Consider the following 22,671-nt stretch of genomic DNA (forward strand, 5'->3'; position numbering starts at 1 on the left):
ATTTATATTCATCCAATACGTGATAGTTCACTCCAAAGTCACTGAATAATGCATCTTTGTTCAGTGGGAGTTTGGGCAAGTTTTTCATTTTCTTCCTTGTCGTTGCTAGTTTTCTGTTCCTCCTTTGTGGCTGGAGCAGGTGACAAGTGATTGATCACCTCCTGCAGGATATCCTTGCTTTCACTGGGAGGAAGGTTGCTAAAATAATACTGAGGTACCAGCTCCACAAATCTGGTGAGGAAACAAGACAAAACATGATTATTTTTTTTTAATTGAATCTGGAAAGGGTTGAATAGCTGTTTGCAGGCTTCTGCAAAAGGCAGCAGCAGCAGCATACTGATGCATGCAGCTACAGCAGCGCTGTTTCAACCCAGAACTCTCTGCAAGATGTAGTGTGTGCCTTCCCTGGGCTTGTGCTTGATGTACTCAGGCTGCACTTCAAGGGATTGTTCAGTTCCCAGTGCTTCATGCAGGTTGCATGAAGTAGGATTTTGTTCTGTCTTTGCACATGCTTTTGGTTCAATGAAATGCTGAAAAAGACTGTCATCTAAGCATTGGAAATAGCAGATGCAGGACAGTGAAATGTGTGTTCTTGGTGTAAAGAGATTTTTTGCAGAAGGCAAACTGTAGCCTTTTCTTGGATCCACAACTGTTGATGTGGCCTGATTTAGCTGGCTGAGTACATAAATCATGTCGAGAAGAAGCTTTTCAGGGAACAAAGACATTTCCAGCCAGATTAATCTGTGAGTATGCTGCTGTGTTAACTTTTCCTTCACTCTTTTTTTTTTCTTGTATCTTTTACTTTGTAAGAAACTTTTGCAACCTGTTGGGTGTTTTTTCAGTGGGTGAGCTGGTTGTAGTTACAGTGGCAGACGTTGAGAGTTACGTCAGTACCTGAGCAGATCAGCACATGAGGAAATACAAGAGGCTGACTCAAATGATGATTTGTTTTGCATGAAAAGAATAGTGAGGGTGTGAGATCACAGTTCTTCCCTTTTTAACTAATTGGGAGCTCTGATGCAGGGAGTGTTCTGAAGAGGAAGACATCAAGCAAAGCTACACATAGTGACAAAACAATACCAGCAACAAAGGAACAGAGTTTATCCCCAGTATATTCACTGGTGTGTTTAAAAAGTGTGAAAAGGAACAATTTCTTCACCCTTCCAGTGATGCCACGTCCTCTTGCTTGACTAGGTATGAAGATTGTCCTTTTCTTTTACACCTTTTAACTGATGTTTTTATTTTTTACCTTAATTTTAAGCCCACATCTGCACCTGGAGTGAATCAGTTACTCTTGCAAAGTTTTCTCAGCAGAACCAGAAGACAGCTGGTTTTGTGACAGAGATAAAGGAAAAGGAGCAGATGACTGGAGTTGACTTCTCCAAGCATTGCTCTCAATGTACACACACATGACTTAAATTATGCTTTTGTAGAGGTAGAGTGAAGAAACGGTTTGTTAATTGTTAACTTACAGGTCGGGTGATACCTCAGAGACGACTCTGATGGAATTGTCTTCTGATACACTGAACTCGTGGAACAAAACCCACTCAGGAGCCCTTCTGGTGTTGTAATATGATGAGAAAGGGTGAAGCTGGGCCACTTGTCTGTGTGTTAGCATTAGGTAGTTACCTGAGCCATCTACATCACGAGCAATCTAAAAAAAATGTAAAGAATTAGTCATTATTTGAATAAATGTAGCAGACCCATAGATCAGTCTTGACTTCTTGTGTTAAGAATAGGAGTTAAACTTGTATGGAGACACTTTCAACTGAAAAGCCTAAACCTTTTCCCAAATTTCTGTGGGGATGCTAGGAGCTTGATACCATGAAATATACTGAATGTATACATTTGAAAGGAAACTGCAACAAATGAGGACAGGCTTATGTGGTAAGTATCTGAACTTGGCTTTGGAGGGTCTGTGTGACAATAGATGTTCTCTTAAAGAGTTACAAGACTGAAATAATAAAGTGTGGCAGGGCACTTGCAGTGTAATTTGGAGGGGTCATTCTCATGTTTGGTGCAGTGCAGTGATGTGAAGAAAGGCACGTTTTCAGGTGGGAATAAATGAATCCTGTTTATATTTGCAGTTACAGTTAGAGGACCTCATTTGGTTGAGATGAAGGAAGCTGTGTATTATTTATACCTCAACATACTCATTTGTTTATAGGGTGTTTTCACAAAAATGTCTCCAGAAAGAAACTAATGTCTGAGAGAATGTTACAAGTTACAGAGTTTTTCGAGGTAAAAGAATTCTTTGAGTGAAAGGCACATTGACAGTTTTCCTCTTGTAGTGAAGTGTGTGGACCTGATGCTGTGATAGCTGAACCCCAGAGAGAAGATTGGAATTGGCAGAAGTCTTTGATACACTGAGGAAAAAAATGACCTTTATCCTTTCTGGTGATCAAGAGCTTTCTCTGTGTAACTTCTTTCCATATAACTTAATGCAGTAAGATGAAACCACAACGTTTTTCCTTACGTGCATAAAGTAACCCGATAAGAGAGATTTCTTAATGCTTAGTATGTTTTCTTTTGATCCAAAGGCTGGTTCTGAAATTGGCAGTTCAATCCGCTTCATGATCTCCAGTAGTTCAGCTCTGATGGTTTCTGCCATCCTCAGCGCAGAACAGCTCAGAAAACAATCACGACACCACTTCTCGTTACCGCAGTCTGTGGAGGGAAAAGCAGTGTTTTGACTTGAAGCAAAGTCTTATTGATGAGTACTATCCACAGAGATACTGCTCTGTAAAATGCTTTTTTGACTGGTGCAATAGATGACAAACATTTTGGTGGCTGTATCAGAGCTGTGTCTGATAGCAAAGGCCCTATGGACAGCTTGGACTCAGCGGGGTTGCTTGTAAAGAGAGTGAGCGATACTTGATGGCCTTACTTAGTTGTATACAATTTTAGCTGTATCTGTCTGCATGGAAATGTTCAAACCCCTTTATTTGGTCAGTAATAGCTTCAAATAAAAGGAGTAGCAAGTCTGATTTTCAGGCTTTCTGGATTCAGACCAGGCGATGAAACTGAAGTCACACCTGCTGTGCTGATGATCCTGCATGTTGCTAAAGGACAAGTTCTCTTGGACCTCTCCTCACCATTCAGTGTGTCTGAATATGAAATGATCCATCCTAAGACTTCACTTAGTATATGCAGGTTTATAACTCCACTGTGTCTTAATACTGGACTCAGGCTAAGGAACCTGAGCTAGGTGTTTGAGCACAGGAACATGCTGTGAAGAGCTTCTGTCTGCTCTCCAGTCCCCTGGCCTTTATTTGGTTTCCTGTAAGGTGAACTTGATTACTACCATTTTTTCCCCCCCTTAAACATTCCTTTTAGCTGACAGCTATCAGAAAAACACCAGAATTGTTCAGCTGTTGGGGTAATCAAGTCCTTCTTCAACTGTGTTTGTGTCGTTTTCACACCTTAAACCGGGATTATGTGCTTTGTGATATGGTTTTGTACAGTGTCGTTTCATGTGACAGTTGCCTTTGTTGGATGAGGTGTGCTGCCCTAGGTCATTTCCAATTAGTTAATAAGCTAACAGTGATTTGCAGTGGCTGCTCTGTTAGGTTTCTCCCTGCAAATCACTCTGGTAGGAACTGTTCAAAAAGGATTTGTAAACTAAAAACGGCTTTTGTGCTGTTTCTTGCCAATTGGTTACAAGGTGCTTCACTTTATCTGGTGTGGATACACTTACATTGCCTTGCAGAGTCCCCACGGGCTTCCTTGAAGGCGTTGAAGACATTGATGAGAGTGAAGTGATCTCCTGCGGGGTGCGAGAATTTGCGCCAGCGAGTGAGAGCGATCTCTTCTGTTCCAGGAGGTGTGTGTAAGAAGCAATTAGGAGCTTAGGGAAAAAAAAAGCCAGTGGTTATTAAGGCACATAGTTGCATGCACAAATAGTAACTGCACTGGTGGTGTTTTCCTGTCTCAGTTCCCTTTAACCTACAGCGTTTGCTGCTGGAGAGCCGTGTCTGTTGCATTTGCTGAGGTTTTATTTATGTGGGTGTGTTTTCAGTCTCTTGTTTACATCATGTGTGCTGTAAACACAAAAAGGTGAGCAGCTTTCTCCTAGATTGATGCCAGAAAAAGCTTCATAATGGCACACTCCAATTCACCCAGAATCCAAACGTGGTTTCTTTAATACAGAAAGAAACTCCATCAGTGGCTATAATACCTTCATTTGCTGCCATATGTCGAAATCTGTGTGACCTGCTCTAGGTGGGCCTGCTCTGGCATGGACTGGGTGATCTTTCAAGGTCCCTTCCAACCCTTAAGATTCTGTGATTCTGTTATAAGATCAGTAGTATAGTGTTCCATGGTTAGGAGGCAGCTGTGGAGAGGAGTGAGGCAGCCAAGCATTGCTGGAGCCAACATCACTATGTAACACAGACCAGCCCTGTTCTGCTCTATCTGATGGGCTTCTGTGAAGTTCATCATCATCATTTGCTGTTTGAACTCCTGGAGTCACCCTCCTCTCAGTGATCCTAAAATCTTTGATTCTGTGCATCTTTCATGTATTAAGATTTCAAGAGTAGTGTTTGCAGAACGAAGAAGTTTTAAATATCTGGAGTTTGTGTCTGGTTTGAAAGCTCTCTTACATCAGATGAAAGAAGTTAAGGCAGTTAAGAGCTTCCTAATAGAAATGTGTCCAGTCTTTGGGGCCAGCTGGTTAGTCTCACAGTGCCACGCAGGAGCAGAGTGATCCATCAGGACACAATGGTATGGATACTTAGATTAGTTCTATAGAATATTTGAAGCAGGGAAATAAGGTCACAAAGTAATTCTTGGTAGGTCAGCAGTTCAATATTGGTTGTAGTTATAACTTCCTCTAATTTGCTGCTTCAGTCTGTAACAGATGTATGTGAACATGAGATCACAGGACTTAAGGGTTGGAAGGGACCTTGAAAGATCACCCAGTCCAACCCCCTTGCCAGAGCAGGACCTCTTAGAGATCATAAAGTTCGTTTTGAAGGGATGTTCTGTGTCTGCTTTCTGACAAAAGGTTGTAAGCTAATGGTGCAGCTGAAGCATGGAAATGGAGAGCTACTTAGGAATTCATTGCTTGGGTTTCATTGTGTTCTTAAAGTCGAGACTGAAATGGCCAAAGATACCAATTTACTTGAAATAAACAGGATGTGAGTAACAAAAGTTTGCCTTTGGGTTGCCCTTGTGAATAGACTTTGAAGGAGTCTGTGAGGGTTTAGGAGGTGTCAGAAGCCGTGCAGTAAGATGTTGTTTACGAGCACCTGTCAGCATGGCTGCAATGGTGAGCATTTCATCAACACACTCAAATTCACACGAAGCCAGAATTGCCTTTGACAGCTGTGGATCCAGGGGAAATTCTGACATAATAATTCCAAATTCAGAAAGGTTTCCATCGTTATCCAGGGCTGCTAGATAATCAAGGTCTTCCAGTGCCTGCATCAGGCTTTCAGGAGCTAATAAAAGGGAAAGATAATTCAGATTGTTGAGAATGGCCACATATAAATGCATGTCTGAATTCTCATTCTAATACTGCAGTTGTGTATGCCCTGTGTGAAAAGGCTGGAAGTCAGCTGCTGTCATTTGACAAGGATTAAGGAGAAAAAGTAGTAAATGAGATGAGCAGGAGGCTGAGAACATTATGAAGAAAATAAGGGCTAACGATACACAGAGTCTCTCCTTTCTCATTAAGTACCTTGCTGAATTTCTCCTTTACCATCTTTACCTCCCCACACTATTTTCCTCTTGCTTTTCTGCATCTGAGGCAATGGAAGGCAGAATCGGCTGTTATATAGCCCTTCTGCTCTCACTGACAGCCTTTTCTGTGCATGGATGGTGCCAGCACCATTGTTCTTGACTTTTTTCCCCCCAAAAACTCTCCTCTCTCAGCCACACTTTGTTCTGCTGAAAGAATGGTGTAATGAATTCACACCCTCACAGTTGCACTGATAAGAGAATGTGCCTGAGAGGAAAAGATTAAGCAAATCCTTACTTAAAAAGAGAGCTTGAGCAGGTCTGTAGGAAAGCTGCTGGTGATGAAAGGAGGCCACTTTGGCAAAACAAGCATAGAAGAGCTTTATATGCAACCATAGTGGCTGCAGTTGTGGCGCTGGAGAGAGTGAACCCAAGAGATGAGTAGAAATTGGCAAGCCTACACTCTCCAAAAAGTAGTTGCTGGAGCCTGAGAGGTGTTGGTGGAAATGTGGGAACACTTGAAGTGTGAAGGCTCTTTCCTCCCAGCTCTTTCCAAAGGTAAGTTTCTATTCCAGCTCTTTTTTGTTGTAGTGCTCAGTGTCTTTTATGAGTGCCAGTTCATTTAAATCCATACCTGTTCTACCACTGCAGCAGCATTCCCCTTATTCCAGTTTAAGGAACTCTCTGATATTTTCTCTCTGTGTTATGAATAACAAGTTACATTCTAGTCCCCTTTAAGTTGGTGGCCAAAGATGCTGTTACAGCAGGACTCGGCCTCTTCCCCAGCCAAGCATACCCAGCACTGGGATGTCTCCACTGGCAGTTTTTCAGGCTGCTGTGGGCTGCTGTCAGTTTGCATATTAATGCTGAAAACAACCTCTAAATGCAAACCCCCAAACCCAGCCACAGCTAACCACACAGGCAGGATGTGTGTTTCTTCTTGGACCTTCCTTAGTAGGTGGCTAGAAATAATTTCCTGCTTGAATTTGTTCTGAAGTGGCACCTGTCCTTGGCAGGCATCGTGGTGATTAAAAGCAAAGCCAAACAAGCCTGGAAGTGTAAAGCTGCACTTCAGGTGCCCTGTCCTGCAAGAAAATCCTGAGCCAGGGTTTATACTTGATTGGCAGTGAACTGTTGGCTTATTGCCATCACTCTGGGATTAACCAGATATAATGAAGTAAAGAAAAAAGTGAAATGGGAAGCAAGTTAAGCACCTGTTGTTTTAAAACTTTTCTGTTGCTAATGTCTGCAGGGACAAAACAGTTTGCTAATTCCCCTTACGTGAGCTTTTGCAGAACTTCTCTAGAGTGCAGATCTGTTAGAGCTGTGGCTTAATTTAAAAACAGTTCCTGGGAGTTTTCAGAGACATTCTCTCAGGAGTCTGTAAATTCCTGTTAAAACTGCAGCCCTGTTTCATTTCAGTGTTGGAGTTCCAATCTCTGCCTGCACAACACGAGGGCTTTCTGTCTAGAGAGAATGTTATCAGACGTATGAGGTTTAATGGGATAAAAGATGAGCCCTTGCAGAAGATAAACCATCTGAGAAGGGAACACTTAGGAAGTTTAAAGAAATGAAAAGTAACAGCTGATGAAGAATAAGAGTGACAGGGAATACATATCAGGGACTGAAAACAGAGTGAAATGGTCAGTCAGACATCCAGTAATCACCAGGAAACCACGGGAAGCTTGTTTCCAGGAACCAGCAGCCGACTTTGTGCTAGAGCTGGCATGAGGTATGCTTATATGGCAGCCAATTTCAGTCCCCTGATAGCATCAATAGTTTGCATTTTTATGCCCTAGAATTAGTTGCCTTGGGATTTAGGAGAACAAATTACTTCCCTTTTTTTGCTATGAGTGTTTAAAAAACAGCAAAAAGATGTCTCCAGGAATTTTACTGTGCTAGAGAGGACAAGACAAGATAATCCAAAGATGGATTAGAACAAGTGAAGGAACAGGGGAAAAAGAAAGGGGAAAATAGGACTTTCTGATAGGGGTCTGCATTTTGAAGCACAAAGGCAACAGAAAGCCGTTGTAAGAACAGCAAACACTCATTTGAGAGTTCCAGTACAGTCCCTGTTTGAATAAAAGCTGTGATAAAACAACAGTGACGCAAAGGTTTAGATGTGGAAAGCTCTTCTGTAAACAACATAACCCTGCATTGTCTCACACTGACTTCTAGCAAGCAAGTGGAACCTTTTTTAGGGCTACTTGCCAGTGTCAACTGCTGCTGCCATTGAGGCTTTGGGACTTTACTGCTGCTTTCACTGGGAGCAAAGTTCAAAAGAAGCTTTCAAGATGTGTCCTGTGCTTTCAACAAGAAACTGGCACATCCCTGAAGTGTTTAAAAGGTATTTCCATAGCTGCTGTTTTCTTTCCTCTGGTCTTTGGGCACTTAAGGCTGGGTTGCTCTGGCCTTGTTGCAGGACATCTGACCAGTTTTATACAAATATTGATCCTACTGTTGATCATCCTTAGGCTTTGTGGAACTGTTAGCATCCAAATCGTTCCTCTGAGAGTTCTGAGCTGGCTTAGAATGAGATCCTCTGCTTCATGCTTTTTGTAAGGTGGACATCAGCAGAGTACATTATGTTTCTGAACATAGCTGTGCCTTTAATCTTTTCGGTATCACCTCCTGTGTAGCTGAAATTGAATTGCTGAAGGTGTGATAGGATAAATGCAAAAGCATTATTCTTGTTGTGTAAGGATGGAAGGGGTTTAGCAATTTGCCCAAAGTTCTGTACTAAGTGAATATTAGAGATGGGAAAGACATGTAGATGGAACCATTTTTGATAGTCCACCTACCAGCTCTATCATGTTTATCCAGAGGATCCACAGGGCCTGTGTTCTGCTCTCCTGCATACTCCTGGAGTATGTAAATGACTTTTTTCTTGATAGATCTTTTCTCTCTTTGGAAATAAGGGTTACAAAGCCAGAGCTGACATGAATGTCAAGTGAAGGGAAGTTGTCTTTGAGGAGTTAAACCTAAACCACAAGTTTTTCCAGTTTCTGTTAGGCTTAACAGCATGAAGAACTGCCAAAGTAATTGCTGCAGGGAGAATAGTTCTGGGGAATGGCATTTGCTGTTATTGTTTTTAAGATTGCTTCCTGGGTAGCAAACTGAAGATATGCAGGAATCTAGTGCCAACTTTTCTTCAAATTATGCAAAGAGTTTTCTTCTGCAAGGACAAGCTTCTATGTGCAGGTTTTATCTCGATTCTCCTTTTTCTCCTGTAGCTTCTAAGGCAGGATTTTTCTGTGAGTCTGTCACGCTCTGAAGCCACCAATTCAATAACTATTATTTTGATATCATAGTTCATCATTAAAAATTACCCTTCCAAGCTCATCATTTGAGGTCTTTCTATTCCCCCTTATGCTGCCTCTTCAACCCTCTGGGCTGACTGGTAATGGTCCAGCCAGGACAGAGCTTGACCTCTGCTTTCCTGACATGAATATCCCAAGTGATATCTGCACACCAGCCATTGCACTGGCTGATTAGTGAAAGCTGCTTCGTGTCATCCTCAAAGCACATACATGACAGTGCAGCATGTGTATTCACAGAGGGTGTCAGTTAAACAGTATGATATAATGGCCTGAAAAAGGCTTTTAATCAATTTGGTTGCTTTTGCTGCTCTATAGTAACTGACAGGAGAGTAGTCCAGCTTTAACAGTACTGTGCAACCCCTTCTCAGTTTTGGGATGTCCTTGGTGATACCAGCTCTTTATTTGAAGTGATTTGCTATATTTATTGTGCTGTATGCACATAGTGCCCTGACTGCCATTCCTCATGTTCCCAGGGTATGGGACTGCTGCTAAGGCTCAGGCTGTCCAGTTCCATACTTGGCTTCCTGTGTTTGTTCACTGTCTGGTCCTTACCTCCTGCAATTCCCATTATGCTTTTCCACTGATTTGTGCAGTAAGAGCTGTGAAGCATGTGTCCATGTCTATGCTGTCAGAAAGCTTTTCATTAGTAGACATATAGTACTATTTAATTGATTAAATTAAGAAAGTAAAACATCAAAGGATCAACAAGTGGACTTCAGATAATAAACCTGCCATGATCTCTGTTGAGCAAATTGAGTTTCTGCCTTTAAAAGTCTGTTCCTAATGAAAAAAACACCCAAAGAGGTTTTGTTTCTGAAACAATTTGAATTTCTATGTGTTTATACAACACTTGTTATTATGGCTATCCTAGAAGTATATTCTCAGTGGGGTTATAATGGCATAGCTCTCAAATATGATGGTATCCGTGACCATCAACACACGGAGAAGCTGCAAACTGCTTTCACCTTGATTTCTGATGAAAACTTCACATGGCTGCATCTTTATAGCAATTTGCATAGTTTAAATAAGGATTTTCCATCGAGTTACAGAAACACAGAATGCTGCTGCAGTCTCTGGGAGAGGAGTTCTCTGTGTCTTGTTATATAAGACGGTAAAGATCTCGCTGATTAACTGGTACAAATGTAAACACATCCCTATTATAGTGGCACAGGAATTCAAATAATGCACTTCAGATCTGCAGTGCCAAATACATTTTCACATGGCTCATGAATTCTAAAAAGGGGAACAAGTCTGCTGCATTTGCTCATCTCCATTATGGCGTGAATTACACGCAGCAGCTGTAAGCCTGACATGTTTGTTGCTCTCATAATGCAGTAATGAGTCAGAGTTAATCCAGGCTTTCCTTTTTCCTCCAAGAGCATCAGGGAAAAAGCTTGTGCACATTGTCATTGAGCTGAAATAAAATGTTTTGCTGCTGTGGTTTTTGTTTCTTTACTGATGTTCTGTATGTTCTCTGCTTCATGTAGAGGGAGTGGGCTGCGCAGTACCTCTCTTTGAACTCGTGTTATGAATTTCAGTGTACTTTTGATTTGTTTGTTCACCAGCTCACAGCCACACCTTCCTCTGTCATCTCAGGGAATGTTTAGGAGACATTCACCTTGGGTTAAAAAGCCCCCAAGGCTTCCCTCTGTTTCAACTGCAAGGTAAGCTGGAGAATGTTACCTGAGCATTACCATGGCACAGGAAAGCCGTGTCTGGCACATGGGAGATGCTGCAATGTGCTCACTCCCTTTGCTCAAAGGGATATCACATCCAAGGAGCTGAAAAGACATGGAGTAGTCAAACCCAGGACAAACTGGGGAGAAGTAGAAATGTTATGTGTGAGGTTAGTATCTGCATGCTCTGAAGAGCACTTGATTTGGCCAGACCAAATGAGATCATATAGAAATACTGCTGTGTCTTCCTGTTTGCTTGTTTTGGTTTGGTTTCTTCTTTTTTTGTCCAGTTATCTTGTGCATGTTTGGGTCAGGGGAGCAAATTGGCTTTGTATACATTGGTGGTAGATGTGAATAAAAGCTGTTATGCCCAGGAGTTTTCTTAGGCTCTGGAAAGCCACACTGCTTGTTTAGTGAGCTTTGTGGGTCATCTTTTTCACCTAAGTCTGCAGGTCATCTCAGAGACCCTTCCTCCTCCTCTTCCTCAGCCTGGCTCATGTTCAGCCACTGTCAACCATCACTCCAGGCAGCTTTCCAGCTCCTCTGCCCTTGCCTGTAGCATTGCATGGGGTGATTCTCATCACCTGATTTTCTGATACTCAAATACTCTGGTTCTCAGCAGTTTCTCATGAGGTACCGCTCAGACTGGCAATGTTTTGTCACATTTCCTTTAGACATGTTTCTGATAAACAGGCAGCCAAGGGGAAAACAGAATAAGTTCTAGTTACAAATTCCATTTACAATCTATCACAAAGTCCAACAGTGGGATTTAAACTCTTTATTACTGATTAATTACAGTGCACAGCACATGGATGACTGGTGATGGTTCTAATTTCCTGTATGTGCATGAGAGAAGGGAGGATAAGATAAGAATTCTTTCTATTATCATACATGAAGGTAGCAATAGGCTATATGATCCCTGAACCTGTGAAATCAGTGCCATTTCCCTCTAACTGACTTCAAATCAACAGCAGAATTTGCAGTGGTACTTGAGTTCTGTTGTAGGTCAGAACAGAGGAGAATCTATAGAAAAAGCCCTAAGGTATAAAGACAGAAAAAACCTGAAACCCAACCACTTTATTCACACTCTTACCTCAAAATTCAGACTATTCCCAGTCTAGTATTGAAAGTTTATTGTTTGTTTCATAAATAATATTATCCTTAAGTAACAGGCTATTGTAAATTCGAGCTGAGAGAGGCTGGAGGATAGAAGAAAGCTGATTTCCTCCAAATATATCTCCCAGGTAACAACAGCACTTTATTTGGGCTGTAAACTTTTGATTAAATGAATATATTTGGTTAGATATCTGTACAATGCCTTGCACATTGGGACATACATTTCCTTTGTGACTTGCAGGAAAATAATATGAAACTTAGATGAGAAGATATTTGGAATATTGATTTCATTTTTTTTTTATTCATTCCAATTCCTTTCAGATCCTTTATGGGCTTTTTCACACACAGTCCCATTTGTCCAAGTGCAGCTATTGCATTGTTAACTGTTCTAGCAGGCAATGGCAAAAGCATTGCCAATATTGTTAAATGTACTTCAATAAAAAACAGGACTGTGAATAACAAGACAAAATGAATCTTTAGGTAACTGCAAAAATAGTCATAAAAAGATGGAAGATTGGTGCTTTGTCATTACCTGGCCTGCTTATGAAGTTGCAGTGTCCAAAGCCTGCTATATCCATCCTCTTCAGGAAGAGAACCATGCTAGTTAGCTTCGATTCCTCTATTTTGGCTGGTAGATGAGGCTTCATTTCTTTGTGTGTGAATTCCTCAGGATACAGGCAGAAGAGTTTCCCTGGAAGAGATTGCAGGAAAATCACCTTTTTTTTCTAAATTTTGCATTGCCACATTGGTTCTGTTAATCATTTGAGCCAATGGATTTAAATTTTGAGCTAATAATTCTACCTGATGAAGACATGCCCAGAATTTGTTTATGCATCTCTGCTTGACTTTTGCTGATAGGCTGCGTTATAACAGAGTCTGCTCTGATTCTAGGATTGTACACCTTTAAATGAAAGAGATATTAAACATCAGAATAGTAAGTGAAGACTGCAAAAATATTAATGGTCTGCATTGAAGTTTTGTCTAGGTCATTGTACAGAAAGTGTAGCAGCAGATTCATTCCTTCTTTTATGCCATGTATTTCACCAGCTTGGAATTGGCAGACACCTTTTGCAATAACTCTGTAAGTGTATTCCAAGATAAATGGCTGAAGAAATGTACCTTGCTAAAGCACAAAATGTATAGCTATGGTGCCATCAAGAAAAGCATCAAAAAAAGGAGTACTTCTTCCAATGACAGAATAGCTGTACCTCATCAGGTAACACTTCGTTCTGTAACTGCAGGTTTTTGTCTTCATTCTGAAACCTGTCAGTTCAGTACAGGGGACAAGGACTCTATCAAAGATGCACAATGCCTCATTTTATTTTCTCCTTAATTGCACTTGATTTGGATTCAGCTGAAGAGCTGATTCACTCACTGTTCTGACCTCCAGGTGATGTCCATAAGCTTCCGTACTACACGGCGAGACGTAGGACAGCTGGGTAAGGCAACTTTCTACTCATGTCATCTGCATTGATTGTGTCTACTTTAAGCAGGGCTTTAATAAGAAAGGATTAAAAGTGCTTCAGTGCAGGAGACAATTTTAATTTCCTCCAGATAAATTTCTGATGTATCCCAACTGCAAGGCTTAGGTGGGATTTGGACCTGTGCAAAGCTTTGCATGTTCCCTCTTTGTTCAACTGACTTTCAGTCTCATAGATTGAACGTGAGTTTGAACTCCTGAGGAGCTAAACTACACTTCAGAGGACTAAACTTCAACTGTTAGGACAAAATAATTGAATTAAAGGGTAAAAGTTGCATAACCAACAGAGGTGATTTAATGGCTGTCAGAACTGTGTTGGAACCAATTTGGTCCCGTTGCTTCATATTTCTGATTCACGGATGTCTGGGAGCATTGAGTTTGACTTTGGGTTTCAGATTACCATGGAAGGGAAATTCATTTCCATCATCAAAGACAACTGAGGTTTCAGAAATAAGTTGAGTTTGTTTGAAAACTGCTTTTAGACTTTTGTTCATTTCACACAAGAGTATGACTTTATTTTACCCCTGACTAGAGGTGAGTTACTTTATAATCCCCACTTGGGAACTTTTAAAAATGACAGTGTTAGGCTCTAGTTTATTTGCAATGAAAATGAAAGGCAGTTCCTAAGCTTTTGCCTGAACTTACTTTAAGGCTAATCAGGATTTGGATCCCTGATCCAAAATTTTAGGAACACTTAACTTCAATTGTGCTGATTCCATTCTCGATTATCTAAAGAAACTATATTATATATTATATATATTATATTATCTATTATCTTATCTATTATCTATTATATATTATATACTATTCAGTTTTGTATAAGTGAAAGAGAGAAGTGTTTGCACACGCTCTAGTCCTTCAGGGGATGGGGTGGAAAACAAGACCTGGGGATGCAGAATGAACTGTAAATGGTCAAAGATTAATTCAATAGATTGCAGCATGTTGAGGCACTTGGACAGAAACATGTATCTGAAGGAGCACAGACAGCTTTAGAATGGGAGAATCATTTGGCTTGGAAAAGACCTTTAAGATCATCAAGTCCAAAGTGAACTCCTTTAAAAAGGAGCGGTTCCCTTTGTGAGCATCCCTTGGCATTAGATCCGCTGTGGCACTATGCTGATTGCTTAATTGTTAAACAAGGGATGGGGTTAACCTACTAGAGCAAGTCATCTGCCAATAGCTAGGCAAGAACTGATTGTGATTTGCTCTAGCCATAAGATACTGAAGACATAATTATGACTGATAGGCCAAAACTAAGGTGAGAGATAGTTTGCAAACTGTCGTTGATTTGGTGCCCAAATGAGTGTCAGTTTCAGCTGGAACTGTTCATCTGGCTTTAGGAAGTTGCAAATCTAGTTTTCTGACTGAATTGAGGACGTAACTGTGAGTTTTTAACTTGGTTTTCACATGAGATGTCCAGGAAAGTGATTCAGATGTTATTAACTTGAATGTTAAAAGTATTTTAGAATCTTATTTATTAAATAATAGAAAAATATTGAATCCTTTAGAAAATATTTGCATCAATTTATTAGCTGCACATTTCCCTTTCCCCCACCATGAAAAAGACCTTCTGCAGGGTTCATTTTTGGCATACCCACTCTGGTTAACCGTACTAACCTTTCTCCTTTCCACGCCGACGTCAATGACAAAAGTTATGGTTTTAATCCAAATCAAAGATTCCCCAAAGCTTGTGGTGAGCAGCACTTTTCTCCTGTATTTTGTGCAGCATTTCTGTTTGTCTTGATTTGGTTTGGGAATTGGGTCTCGTTTTGTGGGGTATAAAGGAACTGGGATGAGTTCTCCGAGGTCAGGGTTTAAATGAGGCTGTTCCTGTCTGATGATTTGGTGAGCTTTTTCAATTTCCTGTAATCAGGGAAAAAAAGGTTGATTTATGCTTCTTCCCCTCATGAGTATAAAACCCAAACATCAAGATTTGATTTTAAAGCAACTTGTTCATTCTAAAACGAATTTTAAGTAGATATAAAAGTATAACTTCATTTAAATCTTACCTGATTAATAACTAAATGGAAATAAAAGCAAACAGAACTATGTGTGAGAACTTACTGACTGCACCTGCTGACTGTAGACCAATGGCAAGCTGGGCTGTGCTTTGAAAGAAATGTCTTTTTCTCCTGTAATTCCCAGAATAGTCTTCTCTGGTGTTACTCGTATCCAGGGGTAGACAGATGTGCCAAAATATAGTACAGGAATAGCAAGGCTGAGGCATGATGGAACAGTCACTACACTGTATGTCTATGGGACAGGCAGGATGCAGCCACATCAGTGCTCCAGTGCCAAAGAGTCTGGTGCAAATTTATGTGTGTAGATACTCAAGTACCCAAAAAGGGCCCAAAATATCTTCTGCTGCAACCAAAGTTATTCCCATGAGCACCCTGAGTGGTAATGTCCTCTGAGAGACAGCTCTCTACGTGTGCCTGGGGCACCCTGTGCAGTGACCTATTACGTTCTTAGCCCAATTACCATACCTAAAAAGATCAAAGGGTGCAGAAACCTCCCTACTTTACCTTAATTACCACGTTTAAGACGATATAATTATTGTAAAGGTTTTTATTGCTTGTGGGCTTTTTTTTCCCTCTAGTGATTAATAAACTTTGTGAAGTATTGATGGAGTTAATAAATATGTCCCTAAGCTGTGTTAATGGCACATCACCTTTAAAGCAGCCCACATATTCAGAGGTTGAATGTAAATTGTGAGCCTGCAGAAAACTGATAGTTCCTTGCATTAGTTTGTGTCTATAGAAATACAGCATTATACATGTCATTCCTACAAGGAAAACCTGAATTGATAACAGTTGTTGGCAGTGTCTGGTGTCTTAGCTCCTGGTAACATGCTATTTATAGCTCATCTAAAACCACAGATGTAAATTGTTTCTTGATTCAATCCTGGAATACAGGGACTGGTTGATAACTTACTTGTTCACACGCCAGGAAGATCACGATGTCACCTTTCTCTCTTGTATGGTGTATCTCAAAGAGCAGCCTCAGTGCAGACAGAAAGTGGTCTTCCTGGACGCTGCAGGAGTACACAACCTCTGCCTGGTGCTTGTTTTCCACTCTTATCAAGGGGGTGCTGCCATAATGATTCTGCAGTTCGCTGGACATGTGAGGTGCAGTGAGTATTACCAGCCTCAGTTCTGGTCTTGATACCAAGACATCTTTAAGAAGGCCAAGCAAAGCATCAGTTGCAACAGTTCTTTCATGCACGTCATCCAAGACGATAACGCCGTAAGAGCTCAGGAGAGGCGTAGACATCATTTCCCTTTGTAGCACGTCGTCTGTGCAGTATCTGCAAGGTACAGACAGAATACAGGGCTGCTTGGCTTAGTCAGATTTGCTTGTAAGAAATTAATTCGGGGTCTTGGGGACAGCCTGGTGCTTTCTGTTCTAGCAAGGAAGATTTGTTAAGAGCACAGCACAGTGTAGACTACATGTTTAAATGCTTAAGCAGCTATAAGCTCGGTGACACTAAGCGGCGCTATGATTGGAAGGATGCTCTAGGCAAAAGAAGAGATGCTTCTGCCCTAAAATCATAACTTATGTTGCCTCTCACCTTCCAAACTATCTAAGCATACTGCACACCATAACCAATTCTTGAGCTAGGAGCTAGTACTTTTAGACAAGGAAAAGAAGGCGTAGGTGCACATTTGAGGCACTGCCAGAACCAAGATGAGAGATTCGTTTGTACCATAAGGCCCTCCTTGCTCTTACCTTATTATTCCTGCTACTGAAAGCTTTTTAAAAGGATGCTATTTTTTCTTGTGTTGTTCTTCAGGGCTTTGAATTCTTGGACTAGATCTCAACTTGAGAGAGGAAGGGATTTGTGTCCCTTTCACAGCAGGAGCAGCTGCAGGATGAGATTTACATAGTTCTCCGTGCAAGTCTCATGCAAAAGGAAGAACTTTTGAACATGATTTTCACAAGTGGTGAGTATCCTCTTCACTGGAACTCAGTGTCTGGCAAAAACCTTATCATCTAGCTTAATACTTTGTGCCTGCCATATTAAGGAATCAGAGAATAACCCTCCCATCTTTCAGACAGGCTCAGATTCTGAAACCCTGTGTTGCTGCTGTCAGATGCCTCTATTTAATACATCAAATACATCTCTCAGAAGTGCTCATAAATGCTTTTTTAACTCCTGTTACTGAATACAGCTTTTTATAGCACTGATTTTTGATTGCTTTTAAATTCCAGCCTTCTCATGTTCTCTTATGGTAATATACATTCCTGTACTGGAAAACACAAAGAAACAGGGGAATGATGTGGCAGTTACTGAGGTGCTTAATGAAGCTTTGCACAGATGGTAACTCTGTCCACTTGAATCTTTACTGCAGTTCAGCACAGAATCTCTCCTTGAGCCTTCACAGCTTATTGATTAATCACAAGATCTTCAGTATCTGCAATTTGAAATACTACATGCAACTTTAGAGAGAAGTGTTGAGGTGGGTTTTTTTGGTTTCCACATTGTGTGCAAAAACCTTTTGCAACTTTGCAGTGTTCCCAGGGGTTGTTAGGTTATCTGTCCTGCCCACCTTAGTGCAGAGGTGCAGTGATGAGCTAAGTTCAGTCAGCTGCAAAGCTTTTGCCCTTGCAAAAGAACTGTAAGCTCCATACTAGTTTGAAGGCATCAAAACCCCAAACAGCACAAACCTCAGGATGGTTTCTGTTGAGCAGCAGCTTTCAAATGGGACAGAGTAGCCCACTTCATGGCCAATGTTGACATCCATCTGGTCAGCTACACACAGTGCCAGCCACACCGCTGCCTGCCTGTGCGCCTGCGTGCAGACGACCCCGCCGTGTCGGTAACGGGCAGACAGGCAATGCTCAGCACACCACTGGGGAACCTGGGGGTAAAGAGGAAAACAAGGTGCATTCAGCATTTAACACTCTGGGCAGAGGCTGTCAGGCAAAAGAAGCAGGCAGAGTGGAGAAACTAAATGGAACTGAGCACCCGTTGCTTACCCTCTGCCTGACTGCTGACAGACGGGCTGCACCCAGCACAGGAATTAGCTGCTGTGATAAGTGTCGGGACACAGAAGCTCTTAAGTAGTCAAGAGTTGGAGTGATGTGGGCTCAATGGTTTACCTGGGAATTTCTCAACTGGATTCAGATTAGTTTGAATATCTTGCAGAAGGGACAGAATTGGCCCCTGGGGAGCAGCTAAGGCCGGCACTATCACTCTCAAGCGTCTGCTGATTGATCCAACAATGTTAGTGCAGTTGTTGGCAGGGGCTTCTCAGCTGGCTCGGAGGTAAACCTGTCAGTGCTGTATCATATTCAGTGCTTGACATGAGAAAAACATCCCAGGAAGGAAAGGATTTCATGCTGACAAGTGCCACAGTAAATATCTGTGGTTTCAGATTAATTGCTCTATAAACAAAGAAAACTGATAAATGAACTGCTCCAGAAACTTACGCAGTAGCTCTCTAACTTAGGCATTTGCAGTAGAAAATCAACACCAGAAAATATTAATGTGATTGTGATGAGAAAGTAAAATTACATTAATAAATAATATTAGGTTGAAAATCTTTTACTTAACATAAGTGAACAAGATGTACCAGCCACAGGAATTTTCAACGAGAAATATATTGTCTCTAGTTCAATGTGTGATCTCTAGCAGTGCCCAGCATCAAAGCCTCTGACAGGTGTGAGAGGTTCATGATCCTGCAGCTTGACCTTTCTCCTGATCCCAGGGAAAAACAATAGTGTTTTGGCTTCTTAGCACTTGCCTGAAAATTCGTTTCTGCTCTTTGTGGTAACAGACTTTGGTTGTTATATGTCGTTAGGATGGAATTTGATAGCCCTAGTGGATATTTCTGTGTTTAGAGTCAACTGAGATCTCAGCTTCAGTGATGTCTTTCAACATGAGTTTTGTGAAATAATTGTGTATTCTTGGAAAAAAACCATTTGCTTGTGGCTGAAGTGAGGGAAAGACCATTACATCTCCCTGAGAAACAGCCCTACTGATGTCAGTCCCTCATTTCCTGAGAACTTTCTTCACCTTCTCTGACTGCAAATCCACCGTATGTCTTTCCAGATATAGCGGTGATCAGAACCAAAACACACTTTCCAGGTAAGAATATGCATTGAATCCAACAGAGGCATTGCAGAGTTTACTGTTTCCACTGGGAGTTCAATGTGATGGTGGATAAAAAGAGGATAAAACAAACAAGTTTAGTCACTACTGAGGAGGAGGCAGTAAAATTCTCCAAATGAACAATGTGGTCACCAACTAAATGTAGAAGGAATTATTTATTGATAAAATAGTAAACCAACCTAAAAAAGAAGTCCTAAAGTATTTTCTACTTGGCCTTGGCCTTTCTGCAGACAGTAGAGATATAATTTCTGCAGGGAAGGGTTTTAGCTGGTGCATTCTGCAATACATTTGAAAGTGTGTATTTGATAGGTTCTCGAGTTGAGATGTGGAGATATACAAGCAAAGCAAGAATTTACAGTGCACACCCTGGTAAATACAGCAATATTTTATACAGAAGTTTTCTAAGGGGATGTGTGGATGTTTGGTTCTGGATTTTAAACTGTGGCAGTTAAGGCACGTGGCCTTCAGTGGTCAGAAGGGGCTTGATGTTTTCCAATTTAGTGTTTAGTGCAAAAGAGGCTGTGCTTTGAGATTGTTGTTGGTTGTTTATGACACTGTGTCAGACAATCACAGTCTGAGAAATGTTAGTCTTCAGTGCTCAGCTTACCCCGGAGCTCAAAACACATCATCACCCAAGTAAAAATGGCTTGTAATGGCCAAGCATAAAGTAAGTGTCAATCCTGTGTGAATATTTGAAGGGATGGTTATATATGTTCTTTTTAAACCTGTATTTGACTGCATTAATCTTTACTCACCTTCTATATTTCACTTTCCCTCTCTGGCCTTAATACCTCAGATGATGACAGATGGCTGCACACCTGCCTGTGCGCTGAGAACTGCTAAACTCAATACACCTCTGTGCAGGCACCACAGCTGAACTCTTCAGGGCTGGCTGTAGTTGTACTGCAATACCATCCAGCACTCAACAACAGCACACTGCTAATGCAAACCACATACCACTACCGCAGCAATCTGGGGGTTGATGTGGCTAATATAAGTAAAGGACAACAGCTGTGAGCAGTAAATTCATTGCAAAAAGGTTCTTTCATTTTAAAGACATGTAATATTAGTGAAATAGTAGCTCTGGGAATGGACAACAGGAAATATTCTAACAAATAACGAAACCCACCCCAACTTGGTGTGTTGTACTGACCTGGGAGCTCTTGCCAGTCTTGGCATCTCCTGACACAATCACTATTTGATTATGAAGCAAACTTTCCATAAAAGCACCTTTCTCTCTCCATACTGGAAGTTCTTCTCTTTCCTTCAGAAGTCTGTAATAACGAGAAGAGTAAGGCAAGCCATCAAAAGGATTCAGCTCCAAATCTTCTCCACACACTAGTATTTCCTCCTCATCACCGTCGCTGCAGTCCAGCAGTTCTGAAAAGCTGTGGGTCTCTGGAGAAAAGGTTAAAAACTCCATTTCCCTGACATGTATTGCTCTCAGCAGCACCACCTTAGCAATGGAAGGAGCCCTTTGTGTACCGAGCCATCAGGCAGGCCCCCGAAACCCGAGGAAATCCATCTCTGCTTGCTTCAGGATTAGTATTTCCCAGCTCTTCAGTTTCAAAGGTCAGTCTTTGGGTCCAGCTGACTTCTTTGTGGTCTGTTTGTCCCGCTTCAGGTGCTTTCATAACCCGACTCAGCCTCGAGAAAACACATTTAACAAATTGCCCAAACTCTTCAAAATAAGAGCGATTAACCCAAAAGATGTTAATCACAAGCTGAGCAGCTTTTGCAGCCGAGCAGCGTGCTAAAGCCACACCAGGAGCACCAGCCAGGGTGCTTGCTCTTGTCTGCTGCTGCTTGCCTGGGCTGGGGAATAGTTGGGAAAGAGCACACTGAGCCTGACCTTGAATAAGAGGCTACAGGGCATGATTGTGATTGCATAGATGGTCATGTGGCTGACTAATCCCAGCACAACGGGGCTCACCCCTGGGTGCAGCTGTGAGTGTGCAGTGAAGGGGAGGCAACTGCAGCCTGAAAGCCTCCCTCAGGAACAGCCCGTGGCTTCATTCTGTGGTATTAGCAGTGGTTTGCAAAGTCAGAGTAGTGAGGAGTCTCTGTATTAACTTGGAAATTCTGTGAGGCTTTAACAGCTTTTGCCCCAGTTAAAAGTCTAAAAGATCCTTGATGCATTAAAAAAAAGCAGAGGGGTGCCAATTCTAGTGCTTCAAGGGCACCAGAAGCGGCCTTGAAAGATGGGGGAAGAACAAATTGCTGACTGAAAGTAACTCCAACTCTTAGGACTCAAAAGTAACAAAATAGAGTCTCCTAATCCTGACTGATCTGTACTGTAACACCAATATTAAATAACGGCTTTTATTTTGGTTCCAGAGGCAAGTGTCCTGCTGAACAATGACACTGATAACGTCTTGATGAGCAGGCTGAGCACAGTGCTTGTGTGCTTTTTCTGTGTCAGGCTTTTTCTCCACTAAATAATGTCATAAAAATTACTGCCTCCCCTTACAAATCCTTCTTGTTTTGTAGCATTGGGCTGTGTTAGCTGCAATGCTATTAATGCATCCTCTGATGGCAGCAGCATAGAAAAACAACAAAGACAAGTAGGAGAAAATCTTTTGTTCAACAGTCTGAATATCTCAATCCAAATGGCACAAGTCTAATTGCACACTGCTCACCAAACAGGCTGATTATTGGCACTTAAAGCAGCTGGCAACAAAGACTGACAGACTTGCCCAGTCTCAGGGCCAAAGCCCAACGTGATCTTCTGGAGAAGCATCTCTGAAAGGCAAAAGGACCAGGGGACTTCTCTGCCCACTCTCTGGTGTTACAGTAGTGTGCTTTGGGCTAAGCACCAGTGGGGATGTACCTGTGATGATGACATATCACGGGATCTGTGAAGGTGCCAGGGCTTTTCATGCTCAGTGACACTGCATTAGGTCCCGTTCAGCTGAACTTGGAAACCACTTTTCCCGTGACCTTGGTGGATCCCTTGATATCCAGAGGTTTACTCGGGTTTGTGGTTCACATTTCCCTATTTACTGTTGCAAACTCTCTACCACTGGGATTTCTGCCTCTCCAAAATGTGGTTGAAATCACTTAACAAGGCGTAAGTGTCACGAGGGGACTGGAGCTGCAGTCCTACAGAGGGCTTTGTTTTGGTGAAACTCAGCTTCAAATGACACAAAGCAAACATGTGAATTGCATTTTACTTGTTTTCCCCATGCTCAGCAGCAGTGCACTCTCAGCTTTCCTTAACAGGCTCGTCTTTGAGGTGTGTTGGATGGACAGCAACGTTTTCTGGTTCAGCGAACAGATTTGACT

At 41.7% G+C, this 22,671-nt stretch overlaps 1 protein-coding gene across 1 annotated transcript; it reads right to left on the minus strand.

The window, feature by feature from the left end:
- Positions 1-38: 38 nt before the first annotated feature.
- Positions 39-20,809, minus strand: DHX32 (DEAH-box helicase 32 (putative)). The gene is made up of 11 exons (XM_062001541.1): positions 20,540-20,809; positions 17,940-18,133; positions 16,206-16,578; positions 14,889-15,134; positions 12,593-12,692; positions 12,324-12,482; positions 5,250-5,441; positions 3,698-3,847; positions 2,477-2,667; positions 1,473-1,654; positions 39-231 (listed from the first exon to the last, which is right to left on the minus strand). The coding sequence occupies exons 1-11, from the start codon at positions 20,807-20,809 to the stop codon at positions 39-41; spliced, it is 2,250 nt and encodes a 749-aa protein (XP_061857525.1).
- Positions 20,810-22,671: the final 1,862 nt, after the last annotated feature.

Source organism: Colius striatus, chromosome 8, assembly GCF_028858725.1.
Source record: "Colius striatus isolate bColStr4 chromosome 8, bColStr4.1.hap1, whole genome shotgun sequence".
Lineage (NCBI taxonomy): Eukaryota > Metazoa > Chordata > Aves > Coliiformes > Coliidae > Colius > Colius striatus.